Source organism: Argiope bruennichi, chromosome 2 (assembly GCF_947563725.1).
Source record: "Argiope bruennichi chromosome 2, qqArgBrue1.1, whole genome shotgun sequence".
Lineage (NCBI taxonomy): Eukaryota > Metazoa > Arthropoda > Arachnida > Araneae > Araneidae > Argiope > Argiope bruennichi.
The window spans coordinates 57,419,720-57,436,818 of NC_079152.1; the positions used below are offsets into that span (position 1 = coordinate 57,419,720).

The window sequence follows — 17,099 nt, forward strand, 5'->3', positions numbered from 1 at the left end:
GGAATTAATTAAAAAATGTAAAGAGATTTCTTTTTTTATTCTCTTTTTCTTGCAAAAAGAAATTATTAACTTTTCTAGGATATTTTATGGTATCCTTTTAATATTTAATTTTTTAGATAAAGAAAACAATTAAACATCTTTCAGAAATGAAAGAAATATTACACTCTCTTTTTTTATATTAACTGCCAATTATGTATATGTTTTGTGAAATAAAAATATTTTTTCTTTTTATTATTCTTGAACACACAATAAAATTTCTATTATATAAATCAGAAAAAAAATTATGTATTGATTGGGAGGTATTGATTGCATTGTGGAACTTCAGAATAATAGAATATTGTTTCTCAAAAAATAAGCAATATATATATTCTGAACTTTTACACTTAATGGGCATTTTTATATCATTCGTTGAAGAAGTTTTGTAGCTACTATTTTCCTTTTTTCTCCGCTTACTTAATAGCTCATTTTGTTTTCATTAAATGTTTAAAGTAGAATATATTTTTATGGCATTATAATATTTTAAATATATCTTATGAAGTAAATGTAGTTCAGAATCTATATGCATTATATTGAAGGTTTTTCTTATATTATTTATAAATATTGCACCATCTTTTCTTTACATTCTATTTGAATAGAATGCAAAGTTTTTCTGTGATGCCTCTTAGCATTTAAGAAACACATTTTATTTCAAATTAGGATGAAGATCAACGTCGTGCATGCTTGTCATGGGATAATATTTCTGCTGCATTCCAAACTTTAGGAATTCAGGAAAGTGAATCAAAGGCTATATGGTATGTCTTAGCAGCCATATATCACCTTGGTGTATCTAGTGCTTGCAAAGGTATGTTTCATTATCATAAACATAAAGTATTTCTATTATTGATGAAAAATTAATTAAAAAAATTAAAGTTAATTAAATTTTAAAATTAAATAATATTTAAAAAGAAAAATATTATGTTGCATATGAAAAAATGATTAAGATTAATTTGTCTAAAAGTGTAATTTAATATAGTATATTTAATGCTTAACAAATGATTTTCAAAGTGTTGAAATTAAAAGTTAGATTTTTAGAAATTTAAGAATGATGGCAAACTGATCTGTCATATTTTGCAAATCTTTTTTTAATATGATATATGGTAAACTCTGACAAAAGCATGCCTCAAATTTAGATTTCACAGAATTTACAAATGAGTTAATCAGGTTTTGTACAAATATTTTCCATTCTTCTGAAAGTGTTGTTTTTAGCTTTTGTGGATTAATTAAACTATTTGCTATAAGTTTTTTATTGTCATTTCATTGTTTCTTCATTGTAACAGAAAAAAGTTTTCATATGTAGATATAATTTTTATATATATTTAACCTAGAGTAATATTTCACACTACTCACTAATTGATTGACTACTTAAAAATGGCCCAATTTTCTCCAAATATTCAGATTTTGAACAATGCCTATTTATTCCTCTTTAAGTCCACCAATTATCTCACACTTTCATCCTTTACTTATTTGGTACATTAATTATATATAATGAAATTTATTTACCTTTTCCAATCATGTGAAGCAACACACACATATGGATTTTATTAGGCATCATTTGACATCACAATATTAAATTATATATTTTATTCACTAACCTTTACTCAGAAAATTATTTTATATTTAATTTCAAGTAATTAACAAAATAAATGCTAAATCATTTGTTAATGTTAATTATTTGAATTTGTTAGGTGTTGATCTAAAACTAAAGACAATGAGTTTAATTTTTGAGATTATCCATGAATTTTTATGACCAATGTAAATAATAACGAATTGCAAGTAATGTTATTCTGTATCAGTCAAGAAAAGGAAATTATTTTGTCAAGAAAGGAAATTTAATCATTATTTGAATCATTTTTTACATTAAAATAGAAGCTATCCATTATTTTGCTATAATTTTGCAATTAAGGAATCAAAAAATTCAATTATGACTTTTTAGAAATTAATTTTGAAAAAAAAAATTGCTTTTGAAATTGCATTGTTACAAAAACATATAATATCTGAACTATTTACTCATTTGTACGTTTAAATGTATAATATTGAACATCATTGTAACAGTCGTGTTTTAAAAAGAGGGTGATACAGCTTAGGTAAACATTTTATAAAATTGAATGAAAATACAATTGAAAAAACCTCATTGAATCTCATTTTAACTTAAAATTTTAAGGTAATTGTTAAGTTCTATTTAAATTGGAACATAAATGATAAATAATAATTTGAATTATCATTTCGGAATGATTATTATAGGTAATGGATAAATCCAGATTTTAAAGGTATTCATGTTATGCAAAATACAAGTTATTCTTTTTTTTTTTTTTTTTTTTGTATACAGGAAGCAATGGGCGTTTGCAATTTTTGAGACCTCAAAGTGCACAGAAAGCAGCATCATTGCTAGGATGTTCTGTTGAAGATCTTGCAAAATCTATATTTGCTGCTGATCACAGTGGACCTATTTCAGGAAAAATTTCACCTAGGTATTTCGTTTTCACAAACTATTAGTTTTTAAGTTGTTTTATAAAGGCATTTTAACATTTCTAATTTGATTTTATTGAAAAACATTGGGACATCTCAGTTATAACATAGTTATGTGGCTATTTTAATTTAGTAGTTATTAGTGGCTATTCATAATTATTTAAAAATAATATCTTTCAAAATGTAAACAAACAAATTTAGCCTTTTTTTTTTTTAAACTTGTCATTTTTAAAGAATATGATTTAATTTTTAGGAAATATTTTAAATATGTATATAAAAAAATAGAGCAGATATAAATGTTTTACATCTCTAAAGAGTGTCAGATCATATTTAATAAGCATTTGTTAAAAGTTTTAAAAAATTATTTTTAGATCTTCTGATGGTACTGTTGAGGCAATTGAGTGTTTACAGTCAATGGTATCTGGTCTATACACTGAAGTTTTCAGTGCTGTGATTTATCTTATCAATAGGTGAGTTTCTGTAATATTTTTTTTCTATCATTGCTTAAGATAAATACTTACTTTTGTTAAAAAAAAAAAAAAAACATTTGGATTTAGTTTCTGAGAACGGATCAAATGAATTTTGAAAGTGAAAATTAACATTTATATACATTAATAAGAATATATATACTTCTATAAATAAGAATAAACATTTAAGATTTTATTTTTGTCATTCTATAAAATGCTAAATTTTAGCTTTGAAAAGTTAATGCTGGATAAATTTGTTATCATGTAAATTCTGTAATAGGATACTTTTCTAACTTTTTTAAATTCACTCATTTTTAACCTGAATTGGCTATTGATGATTGCCAGAAAGCAAGGTAGATTTGTTAAATCACCAATTTACAATAGATGGAATTAAATGACTAAATTTCAGTTTTTTAAAAATAAATTTCAGTTTTTAGTTAAAGTTCAGTTAATAATTCAGTCTTTCAATTTCAGTTAAAAGTATCTTTTTAAGACATCATTAAAAAGTTTAATTCCTGAAGGAAGCATAGCTATGGTTTTGGTTTATTTAACTGTAATCTAAATAAGGGACTGTAAATTTCTAATATAAATTACCATCAAAGATTTGTAGTTTTTTATATGCAAGACAGCAAATTACAGTATATGATCTAAAATTTAATTTTAAATTTTGTATTTGTTCTCCCTTATACCATTTAGAGCTATAAATGGTGCTGGTCGTAGCATGGCTTCAATTCATATATTAGATGGCCCTGGATTTCAAAATCCAGCTACATGTGGTAGAATAATGGGTGCATCATTAGAAGATTTGTGCCATAATTACTGCCAAGAGAGATTACAATTATATTTTCACGATTCTACATTCTTAATTCAGCAAGAGAGATATGTACAGGTAGGTTATAGTTGCATATATGTATGTTTTAAGATAATTTGAAAATTTCTATAATATACTAATTTTTCTTTTTGTATATATAGAAACCATTTAAATTGCAAAAAATTTCTCATGGATTACGGGAAAAAAATTATATTTCTTTAATCTGCATATATTTCATTGGTTTTCATTAGAAATGTTGCATGATATCATAGTGCTTTTGCAAGCATAATTGTCTGGTTTATTTACCTACTTAATTTTATAGTTTTGTAACTTCACTTTCTTATTCATCTTGTAGAAACTATTTAGATATTAAACAGTATCCTTCTTATTTAGCTTTCAGAAATGAAGGAAAATCACACTATATAATATCATAATTATACTATATAAATATTTAATAAAATATGCTATATAAATATTTGATAAAATGATGAAAAAGGTTTGATCTTCTGAAACAATGTAATATTTGGTTTTTTGTATTGAAAAAAATTAAGTACCATTGGGGAAAAAATTTTTTTGAATTTCAAAATGATATATAAATGAATTTTTGTACTGTAATGTTTTCAAAAATTATTGTGGCGGAATGCCAAAATTTCTAAAATGTGAAAATTGATATGAATTTTTTGCTTTTGAGATAAACATGAAGAATGGGGGGGGGGGGGGGGGGGGAGGAAATTACTTGATGACCTAAAGTCAAAATATTCAATTTGCCTGAATTTTTATTTTAGAAAACAAAAAAATTATATGATATATTACATATAAAGGTAATTCAAAATTCAAAGAATAATTCAATGTTTCATTCAAATTTAATTTGGGATTCATTTGTAATCCTGTTCATTAATTCATTTCTTATTCTTAGAATTTTTCATTTTGTGTAATTCATATATATATATATCTCGTGCAATAGATTTTAGTTTTAGAAATGTATGATTCTGTGCTGATCGATAAAATTTAATTGCTCATTAAGATTTATGAATTTGAGATATGTTATTTTATGAAAATAGGAAAATATTGAGTGGAACAAGGAGGAGTTTCATATTTCCACTCCTGCACCTTTAATTGATGTAATGGATCATGCGCCTCAACAAGGAGCTATGAGAGCATCTACTGCCGATTTAAGAGACATAGGTAAACGAGGCCTCTTGTGGTTATTGGATGAAGAATCTTTATTTCCTGGTGCCAGTGAGAAAACATTTTTGGATAAATTGTTCACAAATTATTCAGGAAAAGGTAAAATAATTTATTTTAAAACAATTGGATATGAATAAATTTTGGTCATTTGTTTTTTATTGTAAAGAATTACGATATAAAATTTGGAAAAAATATATTAATGTTTCTAGTTTCTTTTGTTCATTCTCATGTGATATACTGATTTTGCTAATTAGCCATACCTGATTTGCTATGTTGAATATTAAGACATTGATGTTAAATATTTTTCATTAATATTTTTCTATAATTATGTAAAATTTAATCAAAATTATGATTTACATAACTTATTTGTCTTATGTTTTATTGATAAAATAATAATACTGCTATATTTACATAAAGATATTAACAAATTACAATAAGAATCTAATCAAATAATATTATCTACAAGAGAATTGCTAAATAAAAAATTTTTTCCCAGGATTTCACCATAACATCAAAAAATAGATTTTAACAAACTAGTTCTATTCTTTTCAACTTCTTTACTTGTTGTTTGCTAGCATGTAATGAAAATTTCTTTGACCGAATATTCCGAATAATCAGTAGTTACATCTTTAACACATTCAAACAACTCATTTGATGAACTGTTAATGATCCAACTTGTAATCAATCTGCTTAGTTCATAATTTCTTCTAGTGGGTCAGGATCTGACTTTTGAGTGGTTATCTCTTCACCAATCTTTGTCTTTTTATTTTTGTAACCTTCTCTCATTTCATTTTATATTGAATGCCCAGTTTTCTTTCATATCAACTCCTGTTCTCACAGAAATCAATTGTTCTGATTGGTTTCTGTTACTGGTAAAATATGGGATACTACTTCCTAGAAAAGATTTAATTTTTCTGAAATGTTTTTACAGGGGCATAGACAATGAATTATTTTGAAAATAAACTTAAATAATGTTCTCTTTTATATGCCTCACGAATTCCCATATTCTAATCATTTCATCGTGAATTTAAAAACAAAATCTGATTCTTTATTGGATATATAATATATTTCTTATCCAAATCAAAATATAAAATTGAAAACTTCTTATAAAATATAGGGCAATTTATTACAGCTTGTGTATTCTTAATATATCTTATTTTTAGCTTGAATTACCATTAATTTTTCAATTTTATCTGTAGGGAAGGAATGTTCACCTTTCACATTTATTTGAATATAGTTTTTAAAATTTTACGTTCCATAAAAAAAGTTTTACAGAAATAAATTCTGCAGATGGGAAAAGTACTAATTCAATATTCATTTCATTTATAAATATTTCGGCAGCTTTGTTACTAAGCACATATATATTTTTATTATTATGTGTTTTTCTTATAATAATTATAAATACCCATTGGCACTTGTTGAAGAGAGAGAAATTTAAACTGTTTCATAAATATGATGATAGCTAAGTTTCTATAGAATTACATTTTTTATAGAAGAAAAAAAATAATATTTTGTTTCGTTGACCTCTACTTTAACATAATCATCAACTAAGAAAGTATTACCTTCAAAATTTGTGATTTTTTAAAACAATTTTCAAAAACAGCAATGAAACTAAATGAAGAGAAGGTCTGAAAATGAATTAATTATATGTTTTGTACATTATATTTTAAACTTTTTCAATATGTTTCATATACATTATTAATTAATCATTATTTTCAAAGCTTTTTTTTTTCTTCAGGTATTCAGATGAGATTTTAATGTATTAAAGGCCATGAAACATTTACTGATTTCACCTAAATAATGAAATTCTATAAGAATAAAATAGGGCAAATAATTATTAAAAATTTCAAATTTTGTATTGCTTGAATGTATTTATAGCAAATTAAAAATCGATGTTCTTGTGGCTGACTTTATTTATTCTATTATTTACAGATTATCAGCAGCTTATTCGGAAAGGTCCTTATAATCATCAATTTACTATTCAGCACTTCCATGGAACCAATCCTGTTGTTTATTCAGTATCAGGATGGCTACGCAATTCTAGAGAGCATCCTGCTTCAAGACAAGTGATTTTTCTCCTTCAAGAATCTCAAAAGTACTATTTATAAATGTTTGCAATAAATTTAATTAAGTGTTATTTATTTAAAAACATAATTTGTTTTTAATTTTAAATGTTTATTTATTTGATACTATAGTAGCTAATAACATATAAATATTTACAATATCTGTAAAACTGCATAGATAATCATTGTGACTTTAACTATCCTAAATATAGCCTTGATGATCTTAAAGCTAATGGATATGCATGTTTTTAATAGAATATAAGAAGTAATCAATATTCAGTGTAATTTTACTTATATTTAAAATGTTTCATATCATGGAATTATTTCTGTGAAGTTCAAAAGTGTGTAGAAACCGGTATTTTATTATTCACCAATTATGCAATTCTGTGTATATTCCATGCTGTCAGATTAAATTTTCTATAACTGATACATACAAATAATTTGAAAGGCAAGTATTTTGCATGAAGTTTTAAAGATAACTTTCAAAAGTAATATTATTCATTATTAATAATTATAATTAAAGTCAAATTTTTATGGCTTTAAAACTAATTAATTTTACTATTTTAATTTTTATATTTGATTTTTTTTTTTTTTTTGCAAAAGAAAAAAAAGTTAAAGATCAAGCAGCATTTTGCTATTTTTGAAATAGAACGCTTTTCAAGTACAAGATAATAATCCTTGTATTTGTAGTTTTATATTATATATAATTTTTAATTATCTTATGTGAAGATTGCATTTTTATATTTTTTCGTCTTATTTTTCTTATTTATCTTTATATAAACATAATTCAAGAAATATTTGCCTTTATTTATTGGTTTCTTAAGCTCCATAGCTGAGCTAATACCAAGCATTATTTAGATGCAAATGTGAATATATCTAAATATTCTTGTAATAAGAAATTATTATTTATGTATATGATTTGAATGTAGAATGCAATTAATAATATAAAACAATTGTGTAAGAAACAAGTGCACGAAAATAAACATCTCTGATCGAAAAGAGTTTGTTGTTTAATAGATGTTTAAAAGTAATGTACATTAAAATACCATTTATACATCTTTTAAGGAATTGATGTATAAATGAAAAGACATATAAAAATTTTAATAAACAACTTCAATTATTAGAAATTTATAACTATTTATACAAGTTCATTTAAAAATATTGCAAGTTTCTTTAAAAATCGAAATAGCTTGTTTTTGTACAATATTAAAAACAATAATTAAATTTTAAAATTAAAAATTTATTTAAAAAAATAGATGCAATAAAAATGACAATGTTTATTATTTCTTGAATGCTAATCTATTTTTTATTTTATATGGTTTATATATGTGTTGGTAGGCGTTTAATTAAAAAAGATGTTTGATCACTATCCTCATATGCTAATTTTCTGTGAGTATTAAGTCCAGGAATTATAAATCAAAATAAGTTTATTTAACATTTTTTTTTCCTTTAGTGGTCAAACAAACAAACAAAAAAAATTAAAAAATGAAGCTTTTAAGTGGAATTTGTTGCATTTTTAAAGAAAAGTATGTAACTTCTTTGTCATCACAAATTAATACTGAACAATTTGCTGCCCTTTAATCCATCAATTGCAAATAATTCTGAAGTCATAATATTGGTATTGTGATTCACGTATTCCCGAAAAGCAGTCTAGTAAGGAATGGGAAAACAAAGTAAAATTAAAATATTGCATCCTTTGTCTTAGATGCTAAGTTCTTTATTATTACAATGGTTAAAATAAATTGGAACTACAAGGAAACAAAATAAAAGAAAAATGCAAAAAACAGTTTTCTACTATAGATGTTATTATTTTTTTATGATTAAAATGATTATAAATAATCTTAAATATCCTCAAACATATATTCTCATAAATTGGTGCCATTTTGAAATGTTGCTTTCTTTTGTAATTAGAGAATGCATAAATCAGCTTTTTAATGCTTCTCGTGGAGTATTTGGTACATCTGGCAGCAATTCATTACATATAGATGGTGGGTCTACTCTGAGACGAAGTTCAAGCATGCGAAGAGCCCAAGGTGTATCTGCTGCAGGTATGAAGAGACGGTCATATCCGCTTCAAGTCAAGCATATCATGGTATGTATTAAATTTTTTTTTATTGTTTATTATTTACTTATTTGACAATCACCAATGTAACTTTATTTTTATTCAATCTAAAAGAATATTAATTGAATCTGAAATCTCGGTGTGCAGATAAAATTAGGAAATATAAGAGCATTTTTTTTTTTTTGCATGATAATAATTAATATTATTTCTATCTTAAATTCTTTAAAAAATGTCCTTGAGCTCTAATTTTCTGTTTCTGTATTAAAAAAAAAATGTTGTCAATAAATATATTGAATAAATTTTGGTTATAAATATTAGTAAATTATGATTTTGGCAAATAACATTTCATGTAAATTGCAGGATATCCTTGTTGATTCATTGAAGAGAACAACTACCCAATTTGTCCAATGCTACCTGCCTAGGCATAATGCTGGTATAAATGAGGGCCATATTTCACCTGTTGCTAACAAAGTGCCAGGGCCTGATGAAATGCTCAACATTCCTCTTCTGAGATCTCAAATCAGAGGATTTCAAGTTCTAGACACGGTTAGGGTTCATAAGCAAGGTTAGTTTCATAAATTTCTGTCCTCCATCAGAGGAATGATATATTTAAATCTTTAAATGTACATTTTAGAAATTTATTTCAAAGTAGTTAGTATTGATTTGGAAATTCAGATTAAGATAAGAGTCAGTATATCAATGGTATGGCTTTCGGATGTTTACTCACTAAGACATTAAAGCAAAATAGTAAGAAAAAAGTTGAACCAACTTCTTTGTGTCTACTTTCTTGTGCTACAATTTGAGCTTTCTTTTAAAAATATTGTCTTTACGAAAATGCAAAATTAGAACATCATGAAAGGATTTTGGAGGAGAAAATGTATCCCTTTTTATATATTTTTTTGTTGTTATTGATATAATTATCATAGCAGCTGTAAAATTAAATTCCTATCTTCTTTTGTACAAATATTTATATCTTTAAAATTCATTATACATGCTTCGAGATATTCAGAAAATTACAAATACTTAGATGTTTAAATATAGTATGTGTTGTCAATTAGTTATTTGACAAATCTCTTAATTAATAATATATAATATATATTAATAATATATAAATCTCTTAATTAATAATATAATCTTACTGTACTAAGATTACAGTTACCACTATTTAAACTTTGAAAGTGATATCTTTCTTGGACACTAAATTGTCCTTTGTAATTATTTGATTTATACATTCTTCTATTAAATTGTGTACTCATGCTAAAAGTAATTTTAAGGATATTATAATTTTTAAGGGAATATTAGAATTTAAATCAGTGTACTAAATAAGTTAAGTATGAAGTATTTGATTTTTTCCATTAAAATCTTATAAAATTTTCTAAAAATATCTTTTATAATTAATATTTTTAAAGTAGCAAATCAAATAATGAAAGGTAATAAGGTCTGTATTCTTCAAATTAAAAGAAAAAAAAGCATGTATAATCCAGTAAGGATTAGAACTGAGAAATGTAATAAAAATTGTTGTAATTTTGAATGAGTTCAATATTAAGAAACATTGATTTTATTGTGTAAAAATATGAAAACTATTTTATATTTTCAATACAGAATAGATTTCAAATTTGTGATAATTTCTATTAAATAAAGTCTTTTGAAACTTATTTTGTATTTTTGTTTAAAAAATAATTTAAAACTTCCTATCCTCCGTAGCATCTATTCTAAGGAATATAATGGTCTTTGCAGACAAATAATGTAATATTTTTTATATATTGCATCTAGCAAATACAATGTTTAATATCTTATGAATGTACAATAAATTTTATCTTCTATGTTAGTAAAAATTCATCTTTCAGAGAAATCGTTTTAAATTTCAAATATTTTGGAACAGTTTTGCCCCAAAACATTTATATTAAGCTTTGCAGTGCATACCTTGTTCTGTGCCTGAGTTATTCAAAATGATTATTATGGAATTACTTTTTTTTTCACTTCAAATGTTACTTATATAACTAACAGTCCTTTAAACAAAGTATAAGATGTTAGAAATCAGTCGCATTTTTAACTAAGAATATTTTTGTATAAAATTGTTGGGAATTTGCAATTGATTTTATACTGAGAGGGAAAAATATATCAAGAAATGAATTAGGTAGTTTTTAATATTTTTGTAAAGAAATTTTTTTCTTGAATGGAACTTGAAATATTTATGTTCATTTCATAATGAACTGTTATATTTCAGTCAACTTAAAAATAATGAACTTTTAAAATTTTTAGGATTTCCAGAAAATCTTATGTATTCTGAATTCAGACGTCGATTTGAAATATTGGCCCCAGTTGAGCATCGAGTTGCTTCACCTGTTTATGATGAGAGACAAGCTGTAGAACACCTATTAGAGCATCTAGATATTGATAAGGCAACATATCGATTAGGATTAAGTCAGGTACTTTTTAATTGTAATTTTAAAACATTTTAGTTTATTAATTTGCTGTATTTTAACATAATTTTGAAAAAATAGTATTGAAAAATGTTTATAATAAGATAATTATTTTTTCTCTTTAATTCAATATTTTTTTTTGCTGTCAACAAAATAAAGTTTTAAATTAAGTGCAGTTGTGAAGATTTTAAATTACAAAAGATGGCTATGAAAATATTCAAACCTGTTCTTGAAATGTTTCATTTTTAAAAGATTAAGATATTGTCATTAGATCATTTATTAATATATTGATCACGATTCTTTAAATGTGAACTGATTATTTGTAATCTTTTGAATGCTGTTCTTGTGAAATATAATGAATTTGCATTTTTGTAAACTAAAAATATTTTGGCTTAGCATTTCCACAGTAATATAAATATTTTCTATTTCACAACTTGAAAAAATTTCCATGTGATTTTTTCCTCTCATATGTATACAATATTATTTATCTTATCATTCACAAATAAAAACTTTGCTTGTTTTCTTACTATTTGAAATACAATTACAAATATAATATGAAAAATAAAATTAGGGATGATTTGTGTTCTTGCAAAATATGCTTAATTTTTAAAAAAAAAAATTATTAAAATTTTTTTTTCTAAAATCCCCCCCCCCATTTTTGTATTTTATTCTATAAGTTTCTGATTTTATCATTTAAATAGTGATATATATGTAAATATAAATTAATCAATAGTCTTACTTGTACCAAAATAATGTTTTTTTGTAGATATTTTTCAGATCTGGAATGCTAGCACACTTAGAAGCCCAACGGGTTCAAAAGTTAAATGGCATGATTGCATCTTTTCAAGCCCATTGTCGAGGTTATCTTGCTAGATCTGCAATCAATAAACGCAAAGTAAGTTATATTATTAGTAAAGTAGGTAATATTTTTATGAAATATTTTTCCATTTTTATTTCAATTTTGTTTGCACTATGTTTAAAATTATATCTTCTTTCTCCTCCTATTTTTGATTATTTTACATTAAAACATTATTTAAATTTTGCTGTAAAAAGAAAAAAAATATATTAACTTTATGTTTGAATAATTTTGTTTTTAAAATAAATAATTTAAATTTTAATAATTTCATATTTCTGTTTGAATTAAATAACTTTTAATATGTAGAAGCATTTTGTCTATGGAGAAAATTCTGCAGCTGTAAGTTAGTTTTCTGTCTTAAAAAAGACAAATGTCATCTTGTACTTCTGAATATTTTTATTCCTTGATTATTTTAATTTTATAGACTTTTAAGGGGAAAAAATACATTTCTGACAAATATGAGTCTCGGATATTGTTTTGTGCTGTTTATTGTTCTCTGATATTAGAAATTAAATTATTTTTGATTTAAGTTTCTAAACTGTTGTCATTTTTTAAAGCAATTGCATGTGTTAATTTTTTTATGCCATGAGGTGAAATCCTGATGTAGCATCTTAAAAGTGCAATTTCACTATCTTTTTAAATGCTAATATTGGACATCTAACTCGTCTGTTACTTCATAGCTAATATTTAAACTGCTAGATAAATTGAACGATTTATAAAGTTTAGAATTTCATTGTTGTAGGCTAATCAGCATTCACAGTTTTTGTTAAACATCCATTGATAGGCAGATTTTCTTTGAGGTGGCTATCGAAGTGATCTAGAATAGTGATATTTGAAGCTTTATAACTCCGTCAATTTTCTTTTGTTAAAAATGTTAATGTGTCAAGAATTTTACTATACATATTTAATATGGCATAGACTAAGGATGTGTGTATAAAAAGTTTGTAATTTTTTCATCAGTATGGTTATTGATTTAAATAAGATATATATTACTTTTAAAGTGTCCAGCAGGAAGTATGTATCTATTTTTAACAATTTAAAAATGAACTATTGGGCCACGATTAGTAGGCTATCCTATATAATATTGACTCGTCAAAGATTAAAATGTCATATTTTATTTTTATTTCTAATGACAACAAATTCATCAATATCTTTCCTTTAGGTTCAAGACTTGGCTATTCGTTGCATTCAAAGAAATGTTAGAAAATTTCTTGCTATTAAAACTTGGCCTTGGTGGCGTTTGTATGTTAAAGTATTGCCCTTGTTAGATGTTCATCGAACTGAAGAGGAGTTGAAATTGAAAACAGTGAGTAACATTTTCTCAAGTTGTTCTTGGTTTTAGAAAGAGAATAAGAGAGAACATTACAAGTCGAATGTTATATGTGACTTCTATTATTAAATTTTTTTCACTATTTTACTGTCAATATAAAATGTTTTTGTATATGTCATGTTCCAAAATCAGAAGTTACAATTTTGCTTCATTTTCGCAATGTAAGTGAAACCATTGTTTCCTCATTTTATTTGATTGCTCACTTAACTAAATTTGTAATATTTATGAAAAATTATTTAACAACAATTTATTATCTTCCTTCTCTTCATTAATTAACTAAGTTCAGTTAACCATATATATTTTTTGTAAGAAGACAATTAACTATTATTTATTATGATGTTAGATATTATTTATCTCTAAATTTTAGTTTAAATTTTGATATTCACTTTTTTTCCCCTCTTTTTTTGCAAAATTGAATTAATATATTTTACAGTGGATTTTTTTTTCCATCCGGGATAAATCTTATATTTCCCATGAAGCTTAAGACTGTTTTTCAGAAGTTTATAGAATATAGTGTATCAACTCAATAACAAACATATTTGGAAAGAGGAAACTTGTTAAATAACAATGTATTTTTTTTTCCAGGAGGAATTAGAGATTTTAAAAGGGAAATTGGAGAAAATTGAGAAAGAGAGAAATGAACTGAAAGTGGCAAATGATAAATTAGAAGCCAAGGTAATTAATCTGTTTTTATAATCATAATTGTATTTCATTGTAATAATATTAAAGCAAATGAATTTAACATTTTACTTTTGCTAAAATATTTTTGTTGACTGATTTTGAATGTTTCAAACTACCGGATTTAAATTGTTTCTGCTTATTTGAATATTTGGCTGATTATTTTTGTTTTTTTAAAAGTAATTTTTAAAATAATCAAAACTTTTTCCCTAAAATAAAGATATTATGGGAAAACAAATAGTTCATAATTTTTTTTGCTAATGCTTCAAGCTTTTTATTTTTGGTATATATTAATCTATAGTTTTTGCAATTTTTTTAGCATTTGTCATTTCATCAGTTTTTCTACTTTTAAAGGTACTTTTTGGTTTTATAGCCTGTACTAGTTTTCAGTCTAATAAACAAATGAAATTTAACACTCTTAACAATTGTGTGAAATGCTTGGAAAATGTATTTTTACTTCTGTTAAGTTTTGGAGTGATTTTTTTTAAATATTAATAGTTATATTTCACTAAATATTAAATTGAAATTCTGTTTTTAACGTGTGTGGAATCTTTCTTTTTATGTTGATTACAAATCTTTCAATAAAAAGGTAACTCATTTTAATTCAGTATTAAAATGTATTGAGAAAAATTCTGTTGTATGCATGTTTTTTCATATAACTAAATAAAATGTCTTGCATTAAATTTTGAAAGTGCAACCATTCTTTTAGAAAAATAAATTTGTGTAGTTTCTATTAATTATCGTTCAGAATAAAGACAGTTATTCTTCAAACGTAATCACATAATATTTTATATAGTTTTTAGCAGTTGTTATGAATTTTATTTATTAAATGTAAAAAAGCATTTTTTAAAAAATGCAATGTTGTTATTCTTAAATTCTAAATTGTTTTCAGTTATTTCAAAGTTTTAACAATGTTTATTTATTGTAAAATCCAATAAAAGTTGTCTTTGAAAAAATATGGCAAATGTGACATCTTAATTTTTTTTTTTTTAGAATATTGTTTTAAATGTTTAATAGCTTGTTGTGCATTGTTTTGAAATGCAACTGAAAAAAAAAAAAAATAATAAGAGCAGTTTTTCTTAGTAAATGTGTATTTCTCTTCCCCATATTATTTAACCAAACTCTCTTCTCTAAAAAATCAATATATATAATAGATTTATAATTTTTTGTATAAATCAAATATTTTAAAAAGAATTTTTATTTTTACTTATGTGAAATCCAAAATATATATGTTACAGCTTCTTATATGTAAACTTGCCATGTTTTAAAACAAGAAAGCATTGGCTAACTGTTAATTAAAGTTTTAGTGATTTATCAGCTGTGGAAATTCTGCACTAATACTATAAGTTTAATCTTCAATTTAAATTGATAAGTCAGTTGAGAAACAATTGGGGCTCTCAAGGTTTTGTCACATGTTAAAGAAATCTGAAGCAAGAAGTTCATGAAAACAGTAAATGTAAGGAATATGATCAACAGTATATCTAAAATAAAGGAAAAGTGAAGATATTTTAAAAATACATCAAGTTGAAATACAGTATTGAATGATATTTATTAGTTGCAATTGTTGAAGCTGTGGCTAAAATGAATGAGACAGAAATATCTTCAACAAAAATAATCTATTCACTGTGGAAGTTTAAAATGTGTTATTTTTTGAAGGTGGAAAAAATTGTTTTGGGTGGTTTTGATTGAAATACAAATGACTTATAAAATGAACAAAATTGTGTTAATTTTATGATTTTGGGTCAAAAGAATGAAAAAACTGTATTGAAGCCAAAATATTTTTTAAAAAAAATCTACTTTCTATTTCAATTTATCATTTAAACAGAAGTCTATCATGGAACTTTTTTCTTTTCCGGTGAATAATAAGTTCATTGTTGCAAGAACTCTAGTAAAAATCTAAACCATGGTTACGTTAACATGGTATTGAATTTTTTAGCTTATGATTGGAGAAAAGCAAGTTTTCATTGCATCAAATATTTTTATGTGCATGGAAGATATAACATGTTTAAGTATGCAGAGATTTGTTTGGACAAGCATGCATTATTATATACTAATTAAAAATTATTTCTTTGAATTTCTACGTGGCATGTGAGCCTTGTGCATGTCAACTAGACTGATATTGATAGAATGTTTGGATATTAGCTTATTGGAGTTTGGGCAGAAGTGAGACAGAGCTTAAATATTATCTTTAACCGTTATTCTAGATAACAAAATTTGTCCCTATTAGTTTTCAAAATTGAAGATTAATTCATCAAATCAACCATTTTAAATGTAATCTTCTGAAATATTGGCGTAGCTTCAAGACTGATCTTTAAACTACTAATAGTCTGTAATTATTGATAAAAAAATTTTTAAATGGGAAAAATTATGAAATTTGTTAATGGTTTGTTAATATTTCAGAATAAAATAATAAATAATTAAAAATGGCAGAGATTTGATAAATGGTGAATCATTATTTTCATGCTTATTCTATTCAGATTGGGTTGGTTTATATTAGAACAGTGGTTGATAAACTTTTTTGTGAAGGGCCAGTTTAATATGTGTGAGACACAAGTCAATTTGAATTATTAACTGCCCATTTTTGGAAATTGAGTATGTGTTATATAAAATATATTGTGTATGTTTTTATTTTTGTTAAAAGTATTTTTTGTTTGTTTTGCTTAAAGATGCTGACATAATCATTTATTATTAAAATGATAAAAATTGTAATTATAGC

The 17,099-nt window shown here is 24.3% G+C and overlaps 1 protein-coding gene across 2 annotated transcripts in view; it reads left to right on the top strand.

Moving 5' to 3' along the window:
* The window catches only part of LOC129959983 (unconventional myosin-XVIIIa-like), a 106,987-nt gene that overhangs the window by 14,460 nt on the left and 75,428 nt on the right, over window positions 1-17,099 (top strand). For both annotated transcript variants that reach the window (XM_056072947.1, XM_056072955.1), the window contains exons 9-20: window positions 697-841; window positions 2,366-2,507; window positions 2,877-2,975; window positions 3,669-3,861; window positions 4,845-5,070; window positions 6,904-7,066; window positions 8,946-9,126; window positions 9,457-9,661; window positions 11,359-11,525; window positions 12,286-12,414; window positions 13,538-13,681; window positions 14,291-14,380. In XM_056072947.1, coding sequence (XP_055928922.1) covers window positions 697-841; window positions 2,366-2,507; window positions 2,877-2,975; window positions 3,669-3,861; window positions 4,845-5,070; window positions 6,904-7,066; window positions 8,946-9,126; window positions 9,457-9,661; window positions 11,359-11,525; window positions 12,286-12,414; window positions 13,538-13,681; window positions 14,291-14,380 — 1,884 coding nt within the window. The remainder of the gene's footprint in view (window positions 1-696; window positions 842-2,365; window positions 2,508-2,876; window positions 2,976-3,668; window positions 3,862-4,844; window positions 5,071-6,903; window positions 7,067-8,945; window positions 9,127-9,456; window positions 9,662-11,358; window positions 11,526-12,285; window positions 12,415-13,537; window positions 13,682-14,290; window positions 14,381-17,099) is intronic.